The following is a 26891-nucleotide window of genomic DNA, read 5'->3' on the forward strand; positions in this document are numbered from 1 at the left end:
ATTACCTTATGCGCAGCTCACCTGGGTTCGATTCTCAATCCCGCAAAAAGGGTTAGAAATTTTTCTAACTCAAAAAGAGAGCCATTTGACCCTAAGATTAAAACCTCTATAATCAAATTAAAAAATGGAATGTGATTCAGCATCTGGCTTGTGTATCGTAGTATGCAAAGTGTCGTCGCTTGTTAGTCCAAAAAGCACATTGATTAGCTAGATGCAGCAAGCGTTCCGAGATTTTAAAAACAAATACATAGAAAATCAGACCTGAAGTTATTGTTTTCTGGTTACCCAAATGCTCGGACGTGACGGTGATGTTTACCATAAATTGGAACGGGTTTCAGTCTATCGAAAACGAAAACGCTATAGGTCAGGTTGATCAAGGTCAAATTTGTCACTGGTATCCAAAAGTGTCATTCGAAAACTCATACTCAATTTATGAAACCGCTTGAGCATAAATTCCGCATTGTCTTGAAAACCAGTGCTTTGTAACAATCTTCTTTTAATTTCATTTCAACGTACCCTGAGGCAGTATTGCTGACCGGGGTGCCAACCTTCCAGATTTATCTGGATTCTTCCAGATTTTTTAACGTCGTCCAGACATGCAGATTTATGTTTGTCTGATCCAGATTTCAAAAAAATGTCCAGATTTATCCAGAAAATTTGGAAAATAAGAAAATAAGTTACACGAATGCATAGTTGATTTTTAAACCTCCTTCTGAGCTACAAATTTTCAAAAGAAAACTTTTTATAAAAGCTGGAAGCACCCCATACCCTAGTTTTCTAGCTAAAAGTGAAAAAAATTTGTCTAATTTTCATTACCTGGAAGTTCCAGCTATCCAAGATACTGAAAGCCCAGAGACGCAATTTCAATCCTATGCTGTAAATTAAGCGTTTGAGATGGTCAGATTGGCAGCCCAATTATCGAATTTTCAGTAAGTTGTGATAAATTTGTTAACATACAAATATGTTTCATTAATAAATTGCTACATTTATAACTCTCCCAAAAAACATTAGGCCATTCAGACAATTCCAGATTTTTTCAAAAAAAAATTACAGATTTTTTGGAAAAACACTTGGAATCCCTGATTTCTGATGAAAACTGCAAAATTAATTGCCAGAGATCTGCCAGTAGTGTGAATAAATTGAATACAAAATGGAGTATGGGAATATGGAGTTTATTGATTTTGTCTTGCAGATTTTCTTCTTCCTCCATATTTTGAGTTTTATTTGACATGTAGATTTTTTCGGGTTGTTATCGCTGCTTACATAAGCACTATTCCCCTGCTTATATCATTATTAAAAAAGTCCTAAAACAGGCAAACTTACTGTGCATGGCACCTAATTTGAAAACACTAGCAAGTGAAAAGCTTTTTAAAGCGTTTCAAAGCTGTGCAACAATAATACCCTTTTGTTAAATAGTCCTTCCTACCAAATTACCGAAAATACCGGTCTTTCGTTCTTATAAAACCGGTATAGGATATTTGGCCGGTTTTACCGGTTTTCGGTAACAGTAAAACCGGTACTCCCAACCCTACGCACTACCGCTTGCCAGTGGAAAACGCCTTGGTGAATTTATCTGTACGCGCACCTGACGCCACATATAATTTAAAGAGCAAGAGAGTGCGGTTCTCTCGCAACAAACCACCCCATCGCCAATCTATTTATTCAGCTCCAAAAGAAAGAGCTTTATGCTTTTTCTGTTGTGTGTCATCACTCATCATTGTATCTTCTGTGTATGCCTAAAACTGGCACGCCAGTCCATCATTAGAATCAAATGCTATCAGCGCCTGGCGTTATTTTTTAGTAATTGTGCATCCTACGGAATTGAATACAAAATTGTTCTACAAAATTTCCTATCAGATAGCGTAATAATCTTATTTTTGCATTCAGTACAACGGCAGATATTCACGTTAAAAAAATCGGGTAAAATTCCGGCAGAAAATTTTGAAACGGGACCCCCCTATTGAAACGTTAGAAGTATTCTACTTTAAAAGTGACGGCATGGCAGTAGAAACATTTAACAGTAGTTCCCACATTTTTATAATTTATAGCTTGGCAGGTATGGACGATGTTCACAACTCCCCACCATTCCCTATACATATGCGCAACTTTTTATTGTGAGTAGAGACCTTCTTTCGCGGGGCCGAAAAATTTGTCTGTTGGAAATTAGTTGGCAAGCGGTTGAGATGCATTTTCCTCTGCTTCTTCCGATAGAAAATTTCATCCTTCAAATAATTTAACTAGAAGCTCGCGGTCTACAGCAAAGTTCTAGAAAATATTGCTGTGAAGAACTTTTCTGAAGATAGTAAAGCTCTACATAGCAATGGTAGTGAGATATGTAAGGTTACTGGCGATAGAACCACCGACGAACCGACGTGTCACATGGAACAAAAAATGCGTCAAATGTTGTCCTAATTGTTTAAATTAAAATACGTTGTTACACCAGCGGCATCTATATAATGGTTCGCGTGGTAGTCTTCGTCGATAACACAACAGTACGCAAAAATCAAAGTGTATCGTCGTTGTACCAGGTATGCTAAAACGAACAAACTTTCTTTTAGCATGTTGAAGATCGTTTTTCCAGCTTTTATCCTATGTATGTACTATTTAATGAAACCGTCCGTTACAAGTATTTTCAATGAGTTCTGAATAATATTTTGATGAATAATACAACTACATACGCAGCTTACGGAATTGCACACCTTCTGTAATATTAATATTCATTTATTTAGTTCAACATCAATTTCATGATAACACTGAATCAACAATTTGCCTCCACAATACTCGATTTGTAGCTGCAGCTCTCCAACGTCGGTTACGCCCTACACTCGCCAAATCACGTTCCACCTGGTCCGCTCATCGTGCTCTCTGCGCTCCTCGCCTCCTTGTACCAACCGGATCTTTGCAGGATTGTTGTCCGGCATTCTTGCAACATGCCCTGCCCACCGTATCCTTCCAGCTTTGGCCACCCTTTGGATACTGGGTTCGCCATAGAGTGCAGCGAGCTCGTGGTTCATCCTTCGCCGCCACACACCGTTCTCCTGCACACCGCCGAAGATCGTCCTTAGCACCCGTCGCTCGAAAACTTCTAGCGCAACATGCAGGTCCTCCTCGAGCATGGTCCAAGTCTCGTGCCCGTAGAGAACCACCGGTCTTATAAGCGTTTTGTACATGGTGCATTTGATGCGGGGGTGAATCTTTCTTGACCGCAGTTTCTTCTGGAGCCCATAGTAGGCCCGACTTCCACTGATGATGCGTCTTCGGATTTCACGGCTCACGTTATTGTCAGCCGTTAATAAGGATCCAAGGTAGACAAAATCTTCCACTACCTCGAAGGTATCCCCGTCGATCGTAACGCTGTTTCCTAGCCGGATCCTGTCGTTTTCGGTTCCGCCTACCAGCATATACTTTGTTTTGGACGCATTTACCACCAGTCCGACCTCTGCTACTTCGCGTTTCAGGCGGGTGTACAGGTCTGCCACCGTTCCAAATGTTCGGGCGATAATGTCCATGTCGTCCGCGAAGCATACAAATTGGCCGGATTTCGTGAAGATCGTGCCCCGGCTGTTGAGCCCGGCTCGTCGCATCACACCTTCCAGAGCGATGTTGAATAGTAGACACGAGAGTCCATCACCTTGTCTCAGTCCCCGTCGAGATTCGAATGGACTGGAAAGTTCACCCGAAATCCTTACGCTGTTTTGTACACCGTCAATCGTTGCTTTGATCAGTCGAGTCAGCTTCCCGGGAAAGCTGTTTTTGTCCATGATTTTCCACAGCTCTACGCGGTCGATACTGTCGTATTCTGCCTTGAAGTCGATGAACAGGTGATGCGTTGGGAACTGGTATTCACGGCATTTCTGGAGGATTTGCCGTACGGTGAAGATCTGGTCCGTTGTCGACCGGCCATCGATGAAGCCGGCTTGATAACTTCCCACGAACTCAATTTCTATAGGTGATAGACGACGGAAGATGATCTGGGATAGCACTTTGTAGGCGGCATTCAAAATGGTGATCGCTCGGAAGTTCTCACACTCCAAATGGTCGCCTTTCTTGTGAATGGGGCAGATCACGCCTTCTTTCCACTCCTCCGGAAGCTGTTCGGTTTCCCAGATCCTGACTACTAACCGTTGCAGACAACTTTTCCGGGCCCAACTTGATGAGTTCTGCTGCGATACCATCTTTGCCAGCTGTTGTTCTTGAGCTGTTGGATGGCATCCTTAACTTCCCTCAACGTGGGAGTTGGTTCATTCCCGTCCTCAACTGCACTGACGTAGTCAAATCCTCCGTTGCCTTGGTCATCTGTACCTACATTTTCCTCGCCGTTGAGGTGCTAGTCGAAGTGCTGCTTCCACCTTTCGATCACCTCACGGTTGTCCGTCAGCAGGCTCCCGTCCTTATCCCTACATATTTCGGCTTGCGGCACGAAGCCTTTGCGGGATGCGTTGAGCTTCTGATTGAACTTCCGTGTATCTTGAGAACGGTACAGCAGTTTCATTTCCTCGCACTCCGCTTCTTCCAGGCGGCCTTTTTTCTCTCGGAAGAGGCGTGTCTGCTGCCTCCGCTTCTGTTTGTATCGTTCCACATTCTGTCAGGTTCCATGCTGCACCATGACCGCTCGCGCTGCATTCTTCTCTTCCAAAACCGCTCTGCGCTCCTCGTCGAACCAATCGTTCCGTCGTCTCCGTTCCTCGTACCCGACAATGTCCTCAGCTACGTTGTTGATGGCTGCTTTTACTGTTCTCCAGCAGTCCTCTAGAGGGGCCACCTCGATCTCTCCCTCGTCCGGCAACGCTGTCTCGAGGTGCTGCGCATATGCAGTGGCGACATCTGGTTATTTATTTTATTTTTTATTTTATTTTATTGTTGCTCAAGTAGCGTAAGACATTCATCTTTTTTATGCTACAACGATCTTACTTGGTAATGATTATAAACATTGAAAATTGAGTTTAACTAATTATTATTTGCTTCCTATTCAATTCAAAAATTCTGTGCATTGCTTCCTAAACACTTCTAATGATTGTATACGTTTGAGTGAATCCGGCAGAGAGTTCCACATACAAACACCTCGCACAAAAAAAGAGTTACCGTAGAAGGATGTAAAATGGGTTGGAATTGTGAAATTGTTAACCCTTGCGCTTCGAAAAGGTTGTAGTTTCTCAAACAAATAATTTGGACTTTTTGTATATATAATTTTATGCAATAATATGCAACAACGAGCTGTTATGAAATTGTCAAAAGTGAAACCAATTAATGTAGAATGTAGATGAGTTACTGAATCTCGACGCCTTAGACTATAAACAAACCGAACACAAGCATTCAATGCGATTCTAAGTCGTCCAAGAGTTTGGGCGGATACATTAGGAAGTACAAAGTCGCAAGCAATGAAGTGTGGCAATATATAACTTTTAAATAGCTTAAGTTTTGTCTGTCTAGAGATCAAGTTGGCTTTAGAGTACAAAGAACGTAGGCTTGCGTAGATCTTACCACACTGACTTAAGACGTATTTGTCCCAACCCAAATTGCTTTGAATAATAAACCCAAGACTTGTCGCATGTTCTACAAATTTTATTGATGCTTCTCCAATTTTTAGCCTGGGATAGTCACCAGTTCTATAGCGCGAAATTAAAAGTGCTTTTGTTTTGCCAGCATTTAATTTGAGTGAGTTGGATTCAGCCCAACGTCTTATGTTATCTAAATCCTCGTTGATTAATTTTTCAATTGTGAAATTTTTCAAACCGCTGCAGTAAAAATACAGCTGCACGTCATCTGCAAATAAGTGTATGTAACAATGTTTCAAAATGCAGGGCATGTCATTAATGTACATACTGAATAAAACGGGTCCGAGCACTGATCCTTGGGGAACCCCTGATAGAACAGGTAAAAAATTCGAGAAACTATCACCCACATGAACTGCTTGCTTTCGGTGCTTCAAGTACGATTCAATCAAGCTAACTGCGTTCATTTTGAAACCAAAATTTGTTTGAAGTTTTTGACATAACTTTGAATGAGACACAGTGTCAAATGCCTTTGAAAAATCGAGCAGTAACATCACTACTTTGCCACCTTTATCGACAATGGCACCAATATCATCGCAAACTTTTAACGTCGCAGTTTTCGTACTATGACCAGTGCGGTAACCCGACTGATGTTTATAAATTAAATTCTTATCGTGCAGATATGAACATATTTGTTTTTTATTATACGTTCGAAAACCTTTGACAGAGCGCAAAGAATACTTATTGGCCTCAAATTATCTAAAGAACATATATTGTTGCGCTTTCTCAGTGGTAGGATTTTTGAGTATTTCCAGGCATTTGGAAATTTGCATGACAAAATTATTCTGTTGAACATATGAGTTAAAGGCTGCAATACTAATGGTAGCACAAGTTTTATGAATTTGATTGGAAGTTCATCTAGACCAACGGCATTGCAGCGGTTGCTTCAGTCGCTCCAGATCGTACCGAGGCGGCCGTCGGTACCGTACATGATTATTGACGGATCACCAGGTAGTGGTCAGAGTCGATGTTAGCGCCACGATAGGTTCTGACGTCGATAATGTCTGAGAAGTGCCGTCCATCGATCAGGACGTGGTCGATTTGCGATTCCGTCTGTAGCGGTGATCTCCAGGTGTAACGATAAGGGAGGCTGTGCTGGAAGAAGGTGCTACAAATGGCCATGTTCTTGGAGGCGGCGAAATCAATGAGTCGAAGGCCGTTCTCATTCGTCAGCTGGTGAGTGCTCAACATTCCAATCGTCGGTCTGAATTCCTCCTCTTGGCCTACCTGAGCGTTTAAGTCCCCAATGATGGTCTTGACGTCGTGGTTTGACCAGCGGCCGTATTCTCGTTCGAGTTGCGCGTAGAAACCGTCTTTGTCATCATCGGTGCTTCCGGAATGAGGGCTGTGCACGTTTATTATGCTGATGTTGAAGAAACAGCCCTTGATCCTCAACCTGCACATTCTTTCGTCGATCGGCCACCAACCGATCACGCGCCTTTGCATATCGCCCATCACAATAAAAGCTGTCCCTAGCTCATGTGTGTTGCCACAGCTCTCGTAGATGGTATGATTACCTCTAAACGTTCGCACCGTGGATCCTGTCCAACACACCTCTTGCAGCGCTACGATTCCGAACCCGCGGTCCTTGAGAACATCGGCGAGTACGCGGGTGCTCCCGATGGAGTTGAAAGATCTGCAGTTCCACGTTCCGAGCTTCCAATCGCTAGTCCCTTTTCGTCGCAGTAGTCGTCGCCATTGTTATCGGTTCGCATTCTTATCTTGTTGACTTTTCGCTGCAATTGGTTTTTTACTACTGGCTCGCAGGGCCTGAGACCAACCCCCTAACTTTCCGGAGGACCCGGGATGTAATGCACCTCAGAGCCAATAGAGATAAGATTAAACATCGCTCTTTGCACTTTTCATGCGAACCACCGCTCTTCTCTTTCACAATAAACCTCTTCACTGCGATGTGTGCTGCTCCCATACGTGCATTTTACTCCATGGCTGCACACCTCAAAGAGTAGAAATAAAGCGGCTCTTTTGTGTGAATCTTGGTCTCACGCGCACAGAAGCAGATAAGGTAACCAAGAAACATTTTAAAAACGTTCTTCCGATCAAACTTCATCTGAATTGTAGTTTGATTCGCCTTCCTACCTGTTTGCCAGTGAGGGGAGGCACAAAAAAGTGGTTCTTCAAGGTGACTCTTTGAACGAAATTGTGCTGCTCTTGGTGAACAGATCTTTCTCTTTTTCGTTTTCAAGTTACTCTTTGTGCGGTCGTTCTGCACATCGCAGTGTTTTTGTGCTGCTCTATTTTGCATCGGTGTATTTCGCTCTTTGTGGCACATTGTGTGAGCAAATAACAAGCCTGCGGAGGAGCATAGTGCACAGTTGAGCTTAGAGTCCTTTACTGGCACTCGGAAGATGATCAGCCGCCCATAACATGGGGAACAGACGCTCTTTTGAGCCGTTCCTCCTGGAGATCAGACGCTCAGGCTTGCAGCAGCCCTCATTTTGGTGTTACCTAGTTTTTCTTTAAAAACATTTCAATAAATTAATGATTTCGATTGATTTTTTTCAATGCATGTATCTTTCAGTATAAAAGTATTGTCGAAAATTATCAAAATCATTCTATTTCGGATGTAGCAGATTATATAGAAAATTCCAAGAATAAATTTTTTTTGTACTATGCAATATGATAATTATTTTTCATCTTTTGAGATTCCAAACTAGATGTGCAATAAGTATGAAGTTTTTTTGTAGTGTTGGCTGACTAAATAGAAAAAAAATAAAAATTATACCTTTAATCTGAAATTGAAATCATCAATCAATTCTCAACAATCCTTAAATACTTTACTACGGCTATTTCGTTTCTTTTAAGAGTGCAGTTCATAAAAAGATAACATTATGGGAAACATAACTCTATATCATATTTACGTGTCAATTTCAGCCCCCGGAATATTTCAACAATTTAATTCCATACCTTCATCGAAATAAAACGTTTAAAAAATCCTGTGTTGTATTTTATTATAACGCAATTCAATTCAACAATTAAATTAGTTGAATTCCAGTCGTTTGAGTCTTGGCTGAAATGCTAGTGTAACGGCATATGCAATTGTGTCTAGACTAAAACAAGCGTTACAAGCCGAGACAAGCGTTTCAAGCTTTAGCTCGGGTAGGCTTTTCAAATTGTGCTAGGCTGAAACGTTCGTGTCCAGACTGAAACTGACAGCATCAAACCAACAGAGTTTGATTATTGTTTTCAACCAAAAACTTAGTTCGCCCAAATATTAACTAGACGAATTACAGGCACGTAGCCAGAGGGGGGGCTAGGGGGCTAAAGCCCCCCCCGAAATTTTTCAAAAATAAATTTAAAAAACCGGTGACTTTTAACAAAACTTGTTGCTTATTTGGTTTGAACAAATTATTGAGAAAAAGTTAAAGAAGGCTATTTCTAACCACCGAAGGCAATGGTCACGAAATTCAGTGTGCTTTATGCTTTTGCTCGAGCCAGTGCGAAGCGAACAACAAAAAAGTAACTTTTATATTGTGTGCCTTGTCTGAAGAATACAAGAGACTGTTACTTTAATTGTAGCTGTAATAATCTGTCGAGATTAGTGATTAGCAGAAGCAAGAATTGGTGCTCCAGCCAAATGCGGTGATTATAAAATTATTGATCATTCGCATCCTGAAGGTGTAAATAGAGATTAGACTTTCGGAAACCGGCTCTATCCAGTTCTACCATGGCAGGCATTTAGCGCTCAACAAATTAGTGCAGACGAAACCATTCATTTCGCACAACTTAAAGCACAAGGTTGTGTGTGACAATGCTATAATTAAGATCCTTCTGTATATGGACTATGAGAAAATGAATGTTCCGCTACAAGATCGGATACCGCTTACTCGCAGATTAATGTCACATTTGGGAGAAATGGAATCTATTTGGAAGGGCAATTATTGAGGGCGAAAAGCAAGGAAGATATTCGCGAACATAAAGGCAGCAACTACGATGATGACACGGAAATGTACAATAGCGAGATAGAAATGAACTACTCCCCCCCCAAGACATAGTTGGTGAGGAAAAAAATATTTCCTCGCCTCGTAAACAGGTTTCCACGTGCAATGGCTAAGCGCTTGCGCGAGATCTGTAGGACAACCACATAAACTCGTTATATTATTTTTATTGTTTACATAAGGAAATATATAAAAGACCCACGACCCAGTTTGTTATTTTTAAATGATAAGTTTTTGAATTGCACACAATTTTGAATTTCTGTATTAGGTCAGTGCACACTGTACACTCTGTTCTCTGTACACTACTCTGCGCTACACAAAAAGTATTTCAATTTATCTGAGAACGATTGAGCCGAGAATAGAATTTTCATTTCGCGTCATTTTAACGCAATACCATTTTTATTAACGCTTCATTTCATTGTTACGAGTAATTCGTTCCGTACTAATACACTGTTAATCCGTAAATCCGTGATATCTTCGACAAACGTGCAAAAAAAATTCTTTTAAAAGTGGACCGGGCAAAAAGTGGTAAAATAATAGGCAATCACGAAGAGGGACTAAAATGTTGGGACTGATCTATAAGTCAATAAGTTGGGATAACAGTTTCGATTTCATGTCTTAAGTATGTGATAGTCTTTCGTTCCGTTTTTGCTCGTCATGGAATAAAATGAGAGAGATAATCTTAAATAAGAGAGCAAAGAGAGGAAAAAATCAACCAATCTAAATCGACTCAAGATCACTCTTCTATCTTTACTATACACTCAACACGAGTTCTTTCCGAATTGCGCTCTGATCTTCTCATTTCGTCTTCGTTGCGTTAGGTGCAACAACTTTAATTGAAACTTTTTCCCAAATAGTGATAAAACAAACATGTAATCAGACAAACATTACAACTTTCTTCAAGAAATCATACATCTCTTCCAATCTTGATGATGATTGAAAAAAATCAAGAGCTAATTATTTTTATTCACAAACAAACCTATTACTAAACAGATTAGTGTTCATATTTGTTTAATGAATTGGCAAAGAGTTTTGCAAAAGTTTTACAGGAAACGGATAATTTGCTGTAATTTAAAACAGACAACTCTAAAAGAAAGCCTCGGCAAATTAGGTGCAAGTGCGATGTGTTCTCTTCCATGTGTCGGAAGCAAGTGATGCTGAAATTATTATCTATGTGTATAGTCTCTAGTTATTTTGGTGGTGTCATCAATGTTATATTTACCAAATTTTATGTAAATTAGAAGCATTGAGTAATCAGTGCTAAGTAATTTTCTTTCGATTTGTGAATAGATTCTGAGCAGTTTCGCTCAGTAGATTAAATTCTGGGTAGTTTCCATTAGTAGATTAAATCATTGAAATATATATTTGACATTGTCCAAAACCCCACGAATTCCGAAATAAAACCTTCAAATAAATAAATAAAACCAAAATGTTCAAATATAATATTTACTTAATCTAGGTAATCTTCTCAAGTTACAACGGTTTTGCAAGATTATCAAAAGTCAATAGAGCTAAGGCATTCTTGCTTTGTAGTGAAATCAGTAGTTTTTGCACTCACTTTACATTTTGACTTTTACTATAGTTTTAGGGATCTAGGAAAATCAGTCTACGATATTTTTAATTCATAAGTACAATGATATAAAAAGTACCTAAAAAGAATCAACTTAAATAGATAAAAAGATAGTTATTCTGAGTTGCCTGATAATGTTGTCGAAGATAGTCTTTAACCCATTACCTATGAGAGTCAAATGAAAAAAACATGTTTTTTTTCAGGATTGTTTTGATTACGACATGATCAGTATCATTTAAATTGAAAATTTCATAAAGTCGAGTTAACGCAAACTTCGGATGAAGTCAAAGAGCTAGTAATAGTAGAAAGAAACCTGATCATGAAAATAGGAGTTTAACCTATTTTCTGCATCTACAAATCGCCTGCCTTATCAGAAGATTTGAAGCAAATTTCGACATTCACTTTGTTCGGACATTCTTTGCAACGGTAAACTTTGATTTCACACTGATATATTCCTATTCATGGGGACAACCTTGACGTTGGTTTCGTTCTTCTGATTAGCAAATGCGTGTAAAGTTTCATGAGACGGGTTTTTGGATATTTTTCTACTCATTCCAATTTAGCGTCTTCTACAAATTGTAAAGGTGTATCGAATGTGTAGCATTTTCAAGCAGCCCTTAATACTTTGAGCTCTTGACTATTCATTTTTGTAACTAGAGAAATTTCTAACTTGTAAATCAAAAATAATCAAATTTAATTCGTCGATGCACTATAGCCTTTCTTGTAACAGGCAACATATTATTAGAGTTTTTAGTGTCTATTGTCTTATTTTTGGAATTGTTTTCACTAAGAACTTTTCATAATTACGTTCAGTTTCCAGTGATTGTTTCAAGTCATCAGAATTAATACATTTATGCAATAATTTTTAAGCCCCTCCCGAAACAAAATCCTGGCTACGGGCCTGAGACGAAACCAAAAACTCAACTGATTTTTTAGTTTAAATTGTGATGAATCGGTTTTCCGTGTCCTGATGCTTTTTACGCCTATATTATTTTTCTTGTTAGCTCTTTCGGTAACCTAACCTCACACGAATTTGCAATAGCGTCAAACGTTTGTTGACGCTTTCAAAAATAATCAAAGTTTTGTCGTTGAAGTGGGGATAGGTGAACCACTATGAATGTTTTTCATTTTGGATGTCATATCACAGCAGAGAACGCGCAGTTGGACCTACCGATGAAAAACAGAATGTGTAATGTGTCCTTGCGGCGAAGGGAAATCATACACGATACTGATTTCAGTGTTTTGGATTTGAACGGAATCTGTACGGAGGATATTTTGGCGCCTGTTTTGTGTTCTGCAACAAAGTTTCATACAAGGAAATTGATTAAATATGCAGTGCTTTATTTGTAGACGAAAGTTAACAGAACAAACAAAGATGAACTTTGGATTCATATTCGAAAAATTCATGTACTTTGCTAGCATTTTGATATTTCTTTATCTATTCTCTGTACGAACAATTTCTGTGCCTAGTTTATGTTTTAGTAACAAATCGAAAAATTCGTAATTATTTTAATCGATCGAATTGGCTATTTCAGGTAGAAGCTTTTCGCGGAAGCGCCTGGAAATGGAGCGACAAGCGGAAACAGTACTATTTGCACCAGTTCCACTACAAACAACCGGATCTCAACTATCGTAACCCCACCGTTGTTACCGAAATGAAGAACGTGCTCACTTTTTGGCTAGACCAGGGAGTTGACGGCTTTCGTGTAGATGCAGTGCCATGGATGTTTGAAGATGAAAACTTTCCCAATGAACCTCCGTCTGGGAATTCAGACGATCCACTACGACCGGAATATCTGAACCATATCTACACGCAAGATTTGCCAGAAACGGTTGACATGGTTTACCAGTGGCGCGAATTGTTGGACAATTACAAGAAGCAAAAAGGAGGAGACACGCGAGTTCTGATGACGGAGGCATGGTCAAGCCTAGACATTGTTAGTACCTATTTTCAAGATCAGAACAAACGCCAGGGATCGCAGATGCCGTTCAATTTCCAACTTATAATGCGTTTGGATCAAAACTCCAAGGCAGCCGACTTCAAAACCGTTATTGATTCGTGGATAAAAACCGTACCTTCTGGACACGTTCCGAACTGGGTTGTAAGTACGATTCATATCTGAAGAGCTTATTTCGCAAGATAGCTACAAAATTTCCTTATTTCTTAGCTCGGGAATCACGACAAACGACGCGTAGCCTCTCGAATGGGAGGAGAGCACATGGCAGATCTGATGGAAATGGTCGAATTATCTCTGCCAGGAGTATCGGTTACCTACCAGGGTGAGGAAATCGGCATGACTGACTACGAACTGACGTGGGCGGACACTAAAGACCCAGCCGCTTGCCAGACTTCTCCAACTGATTATCAAAAGTACACCAGAGATCCGGCTCGTACTCCCTTCCATTGGAACAGCACATCGATGGCAGGTTTCACGACGGGAACCTCCACATGGCTACCGATACATCCAATATATACCACAGTCAATGTGGATACTGAACTGAATACTGACAAGAGTCACCTTACGATTTTCAAACGGCTAATGGAACTACGCGATAAGGACGAATTCCATACAGTTTCATATGGAACGGACACGCTAGGGGAGAGCGTGTTCGCTATTTTACGTTCGGGGCCGGTTTTACACAAGTCTAGAGTTTATGTAACTCTGGTTAATATCGCCAATAAGGACGCTACAGTGAATGTACAAAATGTGTTCAAGAAGTTTGAGATTGAGCCTGTGGATAAGCTATACGTCGAAGTAGTTAGCGTTTCATCTGGACGATCCGAGGGGTATGGATTCAGTATTGAAAATAATTAAAAAAAAAAAATTAATATCTTTTTCTGCAGGGATTCCGTCAAAGCGGACAGTTTGTTACTACTACCGTACGAGGGGTTGGTTCTAAGGAGCACTGCAGCAACTTTAATTCTTAGCAAGCTACTAGTCTTGATTGCAATTATAAAAACATTTTTATTTAATTAAGGAAATGGAGTGATAATATAATAGACAAATGAAACAATAGAGTATTTTTTTAAATATTGTCCTGAAGCGAGTTGTATTACTCGAAAAAAATATTTTTCTGTGATTCATTACTTATGTTATAAAACTCATTTAACAAGATCTCGATTCATATCTTTATTGCGTCGAGAAAAATTCCCGAAATATGCCTTTTTTTCGTACTCTACTAAATGCAACAAGATTTGTACCTCCGTGAAGTAAAGTAACTTTTCGACATTTTTATGTAAACTTAAACCAGATGATATTTATGGATAAACATAGTACAGGTTTTCTGAAAATTATTCCTACATACTTTAACATCATGCCTCTGCACAACCAAAAGGATTAAACTAAGCTTAAATATGGTTTAATACCCTATCGTGATGCGTAATGAGTTTGGTACAATTGTGATTTAAAATTTCTGTAAATTGAGCCTGGACTTTTTCGTTGGTATTTTTTTTTGTGGCTGTGGTCCACTAGTAGATTCATAACAGTCTATTATCTTTCTTTGGACAAAACCAATTGTGTCGCATCCAGCGAGCTTTTCCCTGGCTGTGTCGAACGATTTTCAGAGTGGACGTTAATCTCTTCGCAAATCGTTGGATTCAGTTCTTTGCAGGTAGTTCTCGTAGTATATAATTCATTTGGGCAAATAACTATCAAAATTCGATTAAAAACATCAAACGGTGTATGAACTTTTTTCCAATTTTTTGTTAACGTAGTAAGGGGCTGGAGGGTGAAGTATATTTTTGTCCTGATATACCGTAGACTCAGGAGATTCGCATTTCTAATGCCAAAAGATCCTGACTCCTGCGGTAGCAGACAAAAGGTCAAGTCGCCGAGAAATTCTAAGCTTGCTCATATGACGCTATTCCACGCTTTTCTAAACTTCCTTCAACTCCTTGCTCTCCCTTGAGTACTATGGCTCTTAATATTGAAAAATATACTTCACCTTCCAGTCCCTTGCTAATTAAATGCCGTTACAACGGTGTATGAACGTAGAACAAAAAAGACTGTACTTTGCCGGAAGAATTCCTGCTTCAGTATATAGGTTAGAAACCCGATCAGACACACAGAAATATTTCAAAAATATATCTCGCATTGTTACTTGTTATAAATTTCTATTAATTTAACTACTAACGAAACCCAATTTACAACAAAATATGTTATAAAAATTGTACTCTGTTATAATCTTGTTATTTCATTCTGATCGGGAAGAATACAGAAGAAACCACAATGACGAAAATGAACCTCGAAGTAGGAATGGAGGCGAAGCAAATATGTTAAACACTAACTTCACACGAATAGGAATCCAGATTTAGAAACGCTATTGGTGAGTATCCGCTTCGGCGCCATCTGCCAGGGTGGCCAACCTTACGGATTTTCCCGTATATCTACAGATTTTTATTTTTTCTACGGATTGATTCGTGGAATCTACGGAATTGTCATTTTCACTTTTCATGGTGTTCCTTAACTCTGTCATCAAATAGATAATCAAGCATACTTTGCTAGATTGGATTCCGAAACCAATCGAACCGGAATCAGTAGATTTTAGTAGCATTTGAGCAGCAATAGACATGCATTTCGAGTAATAGTCCAGAAGTATTTGATTGGTTTTCTCTCTACAATATTTATATTAAAGAATTCGAAAAGGGACTTGTCCATCTGGAGTACGCATGATTTTCCCATGTGTATAGGGAATCCCATAGCACGTGGGACAGTTATGCGCATAGCGGCAGTACATTCCAATGCCAATTCCTGGATGATGAAAGGTTTCTCGCATAAAGAAAAATGGGGAATGCTGTTGCGACCTGTTTTATGCCATGGTGGATAATTTCCTCAGCGCTAAAAATCACCAAAATATGATCGGGCCCTACACTGAACCTTATTTAATTTCTGAATGGTAGTATAACTGAATCGATGAACTCAACAGATTATTCCAATCCAAAACTATTCGTACAATTTGTTGTCAGACAACCTTTTCTCATAACGCTATGGGAACTTCACTAATCGGCTACTGTTGTTTTCTACAAATTCTTCGTGAATAGCATTGATAACTTGCTGACTCTCCCACGTTCGTACAAATTGCAAATGATGGGGTGGTCTTTGTCACAGGGGAAGGAATAGAGGCAAGTTTTCAAGGAAGCGTGACCCAAACCCAGTTTCAGCTTGTAGTAGTGGAAAGAATGAACGCTGAAGTTTCGTATTTAATTACTGGAAGCCTGGTTCAACTCTAAATGTGCTTGAAGAGGATACATCAGGTAACTAAGAAGATTCCTTGTGAGTCATACGTAGGCCACCCAACATCTTCATTCCTGATATCTTGACAAGCCAGGATCTGCCGTTTCTGTCGTTGATCTACATTTTTTTTGAAATCATAAGTATATGGGATTCAGGATCTTTCTAGAGTCAATTATTTTTTAGAGCTGGAACCTGTACATTTTCGGTTTTTCGCAAATATATTAGTATTATGCAGCAATTTTCGCATTTAGTGTGTGTTAACAACGACGTTATGCATAGCAATGTTTGCATGTTTCTGTCTTTTGTGCATTGATAAAAAATTACTGTTCCTTCCACTGGCCGGTGTTCGTTCTTTTGTATATAAAGTTTAATGTGCAACTCTAATAAAGACGTGAGCTTTACAATAGAAGATCTTGTTCATAATTATGTAGTTTCATAACCTTATAATTCTGGTGAAAACAGAAAACGCGATTCTTGGTCCAAAGACAAATTAATAATTATTTTCTTATGGACGAATTTTGCGCTAAATCGTATTCAGAGTTGGCAGCACCCACTCAGATTTTAATGAAACTTTCTGTACATGAAGGCTTAGTCATAAAAAGTCACTTTGCATACTTTGTTTTTCCAAAAATGATCTAGACTGTCTTTTGAAAAGGGTGAAAGTTTTTCACCAATTTTTTCAAATGGTTATAGGATAAAAATGAAAAATCTTACAAAAAAATGTTGTAGGAGTGATTTTTACAAAATTAATCAAATTTTGCAATAAAAATATTGAAAAAATTGTTCATGGATTCCTACACTGAAAAAAATCGATTTTAAAAATTTAAAGTCGGTTTACAAAGAAACCCCATCTTTGATTTGGGTGAAATTTTGTTCCAAGATAGGTAATGCTCCCAACCTACCGTCAAAATATCAAGGAAAAAAAGTTATTTGAGAAAATCTTTTTTGAGTCCAAGCCAAATTTTTTTCAGCGTATTTTTATTCAGGGTTATAGCCCAGAGGATACCGAGGAGAGGATCCAGACTCCAAATTCCATAGCCCACAGTCCCGAAGAGAGAGACCAGAGTCCAGAGTCGCGAGTCCTTAACCCAAAATACAGAGGCGATTCTAGAGTCCAGAATCCAGAATTCAGTGTCGAGAACGCAGAGTCCATAGCGCAGCGATCAGAACCCAGAGTTCCGAAGACAGAGCTCAGAGTCCAGAATCCAGAGTTCCGAGTGTAGAGTTCAGAGTCCCGAGCGTAGAGTTCAGAGCCCAGAATTCAGAGCTCAGATGCCAGAGCCCAGAGTCCAAAACCTAGAGTCCAGAGCCCAGAAACCAGAAAGCAGAGTCTAGAATTCTTATCCCAAAATATTGAGCCTAGAATCCTCAGCTCATAATCCAGAGCCCTGAGCCCACAGTTCAGAGCCCCTACCCTAAAATAGTGAGACCAGAGTTAAGAGTCCAGATTCGAGAGCTCGGAGTCCAGAACCCAGAGCTCAGATTCGATAATCCAGAGTTTAAATTCCATAGCCCAGCGACCAGAACCCAGAGTCCCGAGGAGAGAGCCCAGAGTCCGGGGTCCAGAATCCAGAGTCCCGAGCGCAGAGTGCATAGTCCAGAATTTAAAGTCCAGAGTCCATAGTTCAGAGTCCAAAGTCCACAATAAAAACCCAGAGCCCATAGCTCAGCGACCACAGTCTACAGTCTAGAGTCCACAGCACAGAATCCCGAGGCGAGAGCTTAGAATCCAGAGATTGCAGAGTCCAGAGTGCAGAGAACAGAGTTGGGAATTCTGGGTCCAGAGCCCAGAGTCCTCAACCTAAATTACTGTGGTCAGAGTCCAGAGCTTTGAGACCAGAATCCAGAGCTCAAAGTAATTCACCCAAAATACTGAGGGAAGAAATCAGACTTCAGAGCACAGAGCCCAGAACCCAGGGGCCAGAATCCAGAGTCCATAACACAGAATCTCGAGGCGAGAGTCCAGATTCCAGAACACAGCATGAAGAGTGCAGCATCCAGAGTTCAAAGTCCAGAATCTAGAGCTTAGAGTCCAGAGCCGAGAATCCTGTGACAAGAGTTCAGAGTCCAGAGACTAGAGACCTCATCCCAAAATACTGAGCCCAGTGTCCCAAGTTCAGAGCCCAGAGTCCAGTGCACAGAGCCCAGAAACCAGAATCCAGAGTTCCGAGGAGAGAGCCCACAGTCCAGAATCCAGAGACCCGAGTGCAGAGCCTAAAGTTCAACTTCCAGAGTGAAGGATCAAGACCCCAGATACCAGAGCCCATCGTTCAGAATCCAGAGTGCATAGTACAGAAAGTCGAGGCCAGCGCCAAGAGTCCATCATCCGATGGACCATGAGAGTGAAGAGTCCAGAATCTAAAGTTTAGTGTCCATAGTCCAGAGACCAGAACACAGAATCCAGAGTTCCGAGGGGAGAGCCAAGAATCTACAATCCAGAGTCCCAAGTTCAGATTCAAGAGTTCAGAGTCCAGACTTCAGAGTCTACAGTCTAGAGTTCGGATTCTAGAGGTCAGAATCAAGACCCTAGAGACCATAGTTCAGAGTCCATAGCACAGAATATCGAGGCCAAAACCCGGTGTACAGAATCTAAAGTCCAGAGTTCACAGCCTCGAATCTAGAATGGCGGAGTATTTTTGGAATGATCTTGACAAGTAGGTGCCAGAAATTTATGTCTGACGCCATGTTGAAATCCAAGATGGCTACTTTCGGATGTAAATTATTACGATTACACTTCGGATTGTTTATCTTTGAAAAGCACTTGATACTGTTTAACTTTGATTTATATAATTGATCCCTAATGATAATTTTACTAGAACTGCTCTTCACAATTGATGTTACTAGACTGTTCTAAGGCCTTAGTTTTATAGTACTGGTATTCGGTAAAATAAGCATTGATGCAGGTAAGGTACAAGTAACCAGGGTAATATGCCAAACGAATACAAAATTCGTTATTGATACTTTTTGCATGTATCAGGCAACTAGCAGTTGGGAAATTGGATTCTGAGATTACTATGACTTTTATTGGTTTAGTTTTCTATAAAAATACACTAAAAATCAATTTGGCCAAGGAAAAATATTTTTTAAATAACTTTTTTTCCTTGAAAGTGCCCAACTTGAATTTTTGACGGTAGGAAGGAACAAAATTACCTATCTTAGAAAAAAAATTCATCAAAATCAAAGATGGGCTTTTTTGTAAATCGACTTTAAATTTTTAAAATCGCTTTTTTTTAGTGTAGGAGACGATTAGGATTTTTTCAATATTTTTAATTTGACTAATTTTGTCAAAATCACTCCTACAACATTTTTTGTAGGATTTGTGAATTAGACTATAGTATAGCCATTTGAAAAAATTGGTAAAAATCTAGATCAATTTTGGAAAAACAAAATATAAAAAGTGGCGTTTTTTTGGCGAAGTTTTCATGAACAGAAAGTTTCATTAAAATCTGAGAGGGTGCTGCCAACATTTGTACAAGTCGGCGCGAAATTCGTCTTTGTGGAACGGTACCGCATTAACTAAGAAAAGTTACTGAAAAACACCTCAGTTCTTTCCTAACACGAAAAAGTAAAACTAATTCCAATGTAGGATATCACTGCAGCATTTAGGAGCAAATATGAAAATTCTAAACGCACATGTTATTATTACTATTTTTCAGAATTTTGGTGGATTATACTAATCTACAGATCTGGCCTCAAGCAAAAGTGGCCACACTGAATTTATTTTATTATTTTACCAGAATTCTTCGAAAATATTTTGGAAATTCATCACAATTGATTTTCCCTAATAATCGATGCACTTATTCGAACTCAAGATTGGTTAATTTTACATAGTATTCCTTAACACTAACACTAATCTGCTCAGCTGGATTTGTCAAATTAATTTCGTTCTGAATATAGCGATGGTCTTCGTCTCCTCCCAGTAAAAGATTCTTGACAACAATTTCTAATAATGTGTACTTTCAACACGTTTTGAGTCTACTGAAATTTATTTTCCTTTCATTATAGTTGGACTGATGAATTTATTAGACAATTCAAAACGATTTCAATCCGAAATAGTATTACTAGACAGTACGCTGTCGAAGAAGATGAAACATATATTGGGATAATGGATAGATCCGCTCCAAAGAGTAACTTTGGATTATTCAAAATTTGTGTATAAAGGGCACAATACTCAACTTATTTAAATAGGGATAGGTTTCGCGTTTCGAAATAATCTCATCAGTTACTGGCACCGCCTTGGCAAGCAGTTGTCTTATGTCGCCCAAACGACTGGCTCGAGAAACAAGCAGAGGCTCAAGAAGCTCTGGTTTGCTGGTGATAAAACGTAATCGAAATCCCGTTATTGGCTCTTGCGAATCAAAAGCCTCTCACTACGCAAATTAGAAACTTCTCATTAATATGCATTATCGAAATATTATTGAATTGTTATTTATATTTTTAAACTCAGTATAATAAAACAGAAACAAAGCTGTCTCATAAGATCGTAGGATATAATTTTATTTCAGTTCCTTAAATTCCATTGGTTGAATAATGAGAAAAGCGATGTCCATGCGATTATTGGCGTAGGTTTGTCGGCGGTGTATTGAGAGAGACATCGATGAGCTCTCTATGAAACTGCCAATAGAATGTGCAATGGAAATTCGAAGTATAAATTCCTTTCCTTTGAAGAGCGCGACATGTCGTCGGTGAACTACATGATTAACTCATCTTTTTCGATCATGAAATTTTAATTCCTGTCCTGCTAACACAATGATCATGGGACAGACAGATCCCACTTCAACTTGTTGCAGATTCTACAAAGAGACGCTTACTGAATTTATCCAATAGGTTTCTTCAAAAGAGCATTTTTTTAATTAACACCAAAATGGTTTGTGCATTGGGCCGAAGTTCCAAGGGTTGCAGAAGTGATTTTTTTTCACATAATTGCATTCGTTTAACTCACAATTTCGATCTATTTTCCCCGTTGGATACCACCAAAAAAGTCTTAAACAGGAAATGGCGCTTACGTCAAAACCCCAATGAAATGAATTATTTGTAGTCGAAAATCGAATGTCTCCCCGTAGCGTTCTAGATTTTGCATGGATGCTGACTCACTTTGAGGGTGAATCGATGCGTTCTGATAGAAGATCAGAACTGAACAAGGCTCTAGCGATGTCTCAAAGACCATGAATGGTACCAAGTTGAATGAGTATCTAGTATTCTGGTTGCAGTTGAACATCGTAATATTGAACTTGCAGATACAGATTATTTGTGTCAAAACATAAAAGCTTTACAACCAGTAGGTTACTTGCAAATATTTTTGTCATTCCAAATTCTGGATTCGGACCATTGCGCATTGTCCTTAAGGTAGTAGCGAAATCAGAGTTCAAATAGTTGGAAATAAGTTGGAATTTCATTCGCGTGACCTTCAGGTTCATGTCCAATCACTAAAAGTTCGACTTTCAACTTAATCGTATAGGACTCACTGGATATATTTCTATTAGCAAGACATCAAGCACGTTGTTTGGTCGAATAAAAAATGTTGTAGTGCCAGGCCCCCAATTTCCTACGAACCTAGTTGGTAAGATCCTGCGGGATACCAGTTGGTAAGATCCTGAAAAGTCGAGACCTGTTTTACATGTTATTGATCTACTATTACTTGGAAAACCATGTGCGAGTTTTAGCTAATGTGGCCAGCTTCCGGATCTTTCTGAAATCAATTAGTTCCTCTAAGCCCTGTTTTATGGTAGTTTTATAGCCACCGATAAAACTTAGATTGCACTTGTAGCATGCTATAAAACTTCAATTGTTACTTGGGAAAAGTAATTGCGACCTCCATATCTTCGGTTTTTCACATACATCAGAATCGCATTTATTCAAAACATTGCTCAGTTCCTTACGCATTCAGCGTCAATCAACAGCGACCATAGACATATTAAAGCTTGCAATGCTTCGCGCACTGATCCTGAGTTGGTGTTCGTTCTTTGTAAAGAATATTCAGCAATTCTAATAAAGACGTGACTATGGCAACTAGGATCATTTCTACGAACTTGACCGATACAAGTGCGCTTATGTTTTACTTATAGGGGAACTGGGGGTAAGACGGACATATTAAGGAAATACTGAAATATAACATAGTAAGAGCATTTTTATGTCAACATGTAGCTCCATATGATGGCTTTCGAGTCCCCAGAGGAATCATATTACAAAAATCAATAGGTATCATTTTTTAAAGAATTAGTAAACGATGAAATATCTGCACTTTTTCCAGACTGCGAGTGAAACGGACATATGATAGGGGTAATAAGGACATGTTGCGGAAATGATGATCACAACACAAAATATTACAATTTACTGTTTCTAACGGAGGTTTTGAATAGATTGTGGTTCTTTTTTTTAATACATATGTTCAATTCGAGGTGAAAAATAACGTTTTGGGGTCCGATTTAGAGTTGAAGTAAATGATGTATTTTTGAAGTAGAATACTTCTAACGTTTCAATATGGGGTCCCGTTTCAAAAATTTCAGTTGAGAAATTTTCCCAGGTTTGAAATGCGAGTATCTTCCGTTCTACTGGACGAAATTGCAATATTTTTGCACTATCTGATCGGAAATTTGTGCACGTATTTCGTATTAAATTTCGTAATTAGTGCGACTACTATAAATAAACCAAAACTAGGATTTTTAAAAAATCCTTCGGAAACAGCGAGGAAAATGCGCAATTTGTCAGCATATCCCACGCAGAGCCGTCAAAAAGGGGCATGTAAGCGTTTCATTACATACGGGAATATTATATATACAGGTCACGCGAGCTTGTTTTGTATCAGTAGGTGCTCGCTTACCACACGAGCAACATGTTCGTCCGGACGGTACAATGAGCGGTATCATGTTTGCGTTCCCGTATCAAGCGTCATCGCAAGGTTCTTCGTGATAAAATCCAGGGAATCACAAAATCCGCCATTCGGCGTCTGGCTTGTCGTGGTGGTGTAAAATGCATCTCCGATTTAATCTACGAATGCTGATGGTGTGCAGGAAAATGTCATCCGAGATGCCGTGACCTACACTGAACACGCCAAGCGCAAAACCGCAATGAATGTCGTCTATACTCTGAAGCGGCAGGGACGCACTTTGTATGGATTTGGAAGTTGAAAAGGTAGAACTCACTTGTATCATTATAAAAAAGGCCCTTTTCAGGGCCACCAAAATCATTTCAAAGAATAAGTTTGCATTTTCTATTTCATGGACTGTTTCTCCTTGGAGAGCTATTTGGGTTAAACCCTAAATTATGATTTATTTCAGTACGCAAATTGCAAATATGGTCAGAAACAAACTGGAGTGAAGTGGAAAACATTTTTACTAGGCGCATTCAAAAAAGGTTTCAATTCTCAAACATTTTGCCAAGGTGCCGTATTACATTACTCTCTTTACCCTGAGTGTTCGATAATCTCCGTAGTGGAAACACAATTTCAATTTTGTTCTTTATCAAAAATATGTGGTCGACCAACCAAGGGGTGGAGCTACGACGAGCACATATTGAGGACAACACAAAAAGGACGAGCTTACATTGTGCTGTAGTCAGGTATAAAAGCTCAGCATGCTGTTGTTCACGATCAGTTCGTTTGCAGCATCAGCATGCAGCAGTTCGTTTGCAGCATTTCCCGCAAAATTCAAACCGCCGTCCGTTTGCTGCTGTCAGAAGAGTTGGCCAAGCATGCCGTCTCAGATGGCACCAAAACTGTTACCATATACACCAGCTTCAAGTAAATTCCGAACACTGTCCAAACAACAGGCCCTTTTCAGGGCCATCAATTTATCGACAAAGAATCGAATTGAAATTTTATTACAAGCATCAGAAAGTGGCTTGTCAAGAGCGTTGGATGGTAAGTGAGCCACTTGTGAACAATATCGTCGCTTTCAAGTAGAATGGCACAAAATAAAAAAGTTATTTGTGTGATTTGTAGACAGGTTAGTGTAATGATTCAATTTACAAAAATGTAGAATGTTCAATTACTGAAAATAACAGATTTTGTGAAAGCAGTGGTTGGTCCATACAATTCGATTCCAAGCGAGCCAAACTAGTTTTCGTTGGAAGGTCCATCTCTGACAATAGAAATAAACTATTTTATTTTGAATTCAACTACAACTTCCTTGAAAACAGCACAGCTAAAAAACTTTTGGGAAAAACGCGCAAACCTAAATTTTCCACCATAATAAAAACTAGTGCCCCCGCCGCACAGCATCATCAAGATTGATAGTTATTCAAGCCGGGTGGAAAGGGGGAGGGAGGTTGTAAGGCAATGGAAAATTTCATTTATAATAATAATACTTTATAATTGGCTGGTCCTGCAAACAACTTGTTGGTTTGTGGTTTATTTTGGGTCACAATTTAGGCCCGCTCGATTTATGATAGCTGTGAATTTTTCGCAGGGCGACTGTTTCTGTTCGGTAGCGATGAGGCTCTTAATGCCAACCGTGACTGGTGCACTTTTACACGGCCTTCGTTGCAGGCCCGTAGCCAGGAGTTTATTTCGGGAGGGGCTTAAAAAATTATTGTATAAAGCTTTTTTATTTCGATTATACAGGTTTTAACCTTATGGTTATTCGCCTCTTTTTGGGTTAGAAAATTTCTTTAGAAAAATTTCTAACCCTACATGTGCGGGATTGATGAACGAACCGTGATGAGCTGCGTAAAAGGTAATCAATTTACCAACTACGCTTTACCCGCCCCTGCATAAAGCTTTTAGTTCTAATTACTTCATATTGTCACTAGAAACTAAACGAAATTTTGAAAAGTTCTTAATGAAAACAAAGCCAAATCTAAGACAATCCATGTTCTTTGTCACAAGAAAGGCTATAGTACATCAACGAATTATTGATGTTTAATTTGATTTTTATTATTTATTTTTATTTACAAATTACAATTTACTCTCGTTGCAACAATGGATATTCTAGAGTTCTCAGTATTTATGCGCTAACCGAATATGACAATCCTTGACGGTGCTGGAAAACGCAAGGTGTTCTAAGCTACACGTTTAAAAGGTGTAGATGACGCTAAATCGAAATGAGTAGAAAAATATCCATAAAATGTTCGATCGAAGAGAATGTCGAAATTTGCACAAAATCTTCTGATTTAGCAAACGAATTGTAGATGGTTCAACTTCTATTTTCTTGATCTGGCGTCCTGTAACTATTACCAGTTCTAATGCATCATGCTAACATAATTTTTTGGCATACCCCAGTTAGGAAGGAGGATCTTTGGTGATCAATAGGATCAAAATATATGGGTCATTCCACGTCTGATTTACAATCAAAATTTGAATTCCTTCCATTTTTTTTTTCTTGCATTCATTAGTTAAAATAATTGACACGTATTTTTTATTTTGGCTAAATATGATTTTGAAGTTTATAACATTGAACATTTTTCAATCACTTATAACTCGGAAACGATTCGATATATGGAAAAAAATATTAAATAAAAAAGTTGTGAGCTTACTGAAAAAAATAGCAATTTCTTTTTGTTATATAACTTATGAAATTTGCAATTGTTTGAAACAAATTGAATTTTTTAAAGTTGGACCAATTTTTTACTTATTATTTTCTTTAAATATTAAAAATCATGTTAAAATAATTGTGCAAAAATTTGGGAGTGGATATCAAAATACTTTGCGAGATATTACAATTATAAACTTAAAACAAGGCAATTTTACACCAAACGCCTAGTGATAGGCCTATTGTAATTGAAATATCTCGTAAAATACTTCGAATTTCTTTCTGAAATTTGTACACAATCTTCTCGATATAATTATAAATTATTTGAAAAAGCTAAAAAGATTTTTTTGGCTCCACCCTGAAAAAAATTTGTTACTAATATTTGCATAATACATAAATTATTTAACAAAAACAAATATTACAAAAAAATCCGCCGAGATCTTCCGAAAACGCAGCTTTTATTATTTAATGCTTTTTTCCAGAAATCTAATAGTTTCTCAGTTATGAGGGAATGAAAAATGTCCAATTCTATTAAATTTATAAAACTTTAAAAAATCACTATATTATTAAAAGTCGATATTTGTATGTATGTGATTTATGGACTCCCAAACGGCTTAACCAATTGCCGTAAAAATTTATGCATAGTAGGAATTTGTTATGGAGCGTGTTTGTGTGCTATTGGTGGGGATTATCTGCCTACAAGAAGGCGCTTCGGAACAAATTATGGTTTCCTCCTATTTCGTTGAAAGTCGCATCAACGTGCGATGGGTATTAGCTAGTACTTTATAAAGTTCAAAAACTCATAACTTGAAAAAAAAAATCAAATTCAGCCAAAGTAAAAAAATCGTGTCTATAATTTTCAGCTAAAGAGTGCAAAAAAATTGAAGGGAACTAAAATTATAGTTGTAAATCGTGGAATGACTCGCATTCTGCAAATTTAAGACTTTTTTGGGGGTATTCTCATGTCAAAAGCAAATATTTAGCAAGTCCCCCGAAATCAAATTTATTTTGATTACATAACTATATTAAGAAGATTATGTGAAAAATTCAGAATGGAACTCGAAGTGTTACGAGACATTTCAGTTATAACAGGCCTTTCGCTGGGCGTTTAG

At 38.7% G+C, this 26891-nt stretch overlaps 1 protein-coding gene across 2 annotated transcripts in view; it reads left to right on the forward strand.

The window, feature by feature from the left end:
- LOC131690338 (maltase 2-like) overlaps positions 1-26891 on the forward strand; it is a 34970-nt gene that overhangs the window by 3488 nt on the left and 4591 nt on the right. Inside the window, exons 2-4 of one of the 2 annotated variants that reach the window (XM_058976040.1) lie at positions 12614-13180; positions 13247-13866; positions 13924-14093. The exons of the other annotated variant lie outside the window; for it this stretch is intronic. Coding sequence (XP_058832023.1) covers positions 12614-13180; positions 13247-13866; positions 13924-14056 — 1320 coding nt within the window. The 3' untranslated portion in view covers positions 14057-14093. Of the gene's footprint in view, positions 1-12613; positions 13181-13246; positions 13867-13923; positions 14094-26891 lie in introns of those variants that run through there. 2 annotated transcript variants of the gene reach the window in all.

This window comes from Topomyia yanbarensis, chromosome 3 (genome assembly GCF_030247195.1).
Source record: "Topomyia yanbarensis strain Yona2022 chromosome 3, ASM3024719v1, whole genome shotgun sequence".
NCBI classification, from domain to species: domain Eukaryota; kingdom Metazoa; phylum Arthropoda; class Insecta; order Diptera; family Culicidae; genus Topomyia; species Topomyia yanbarensis.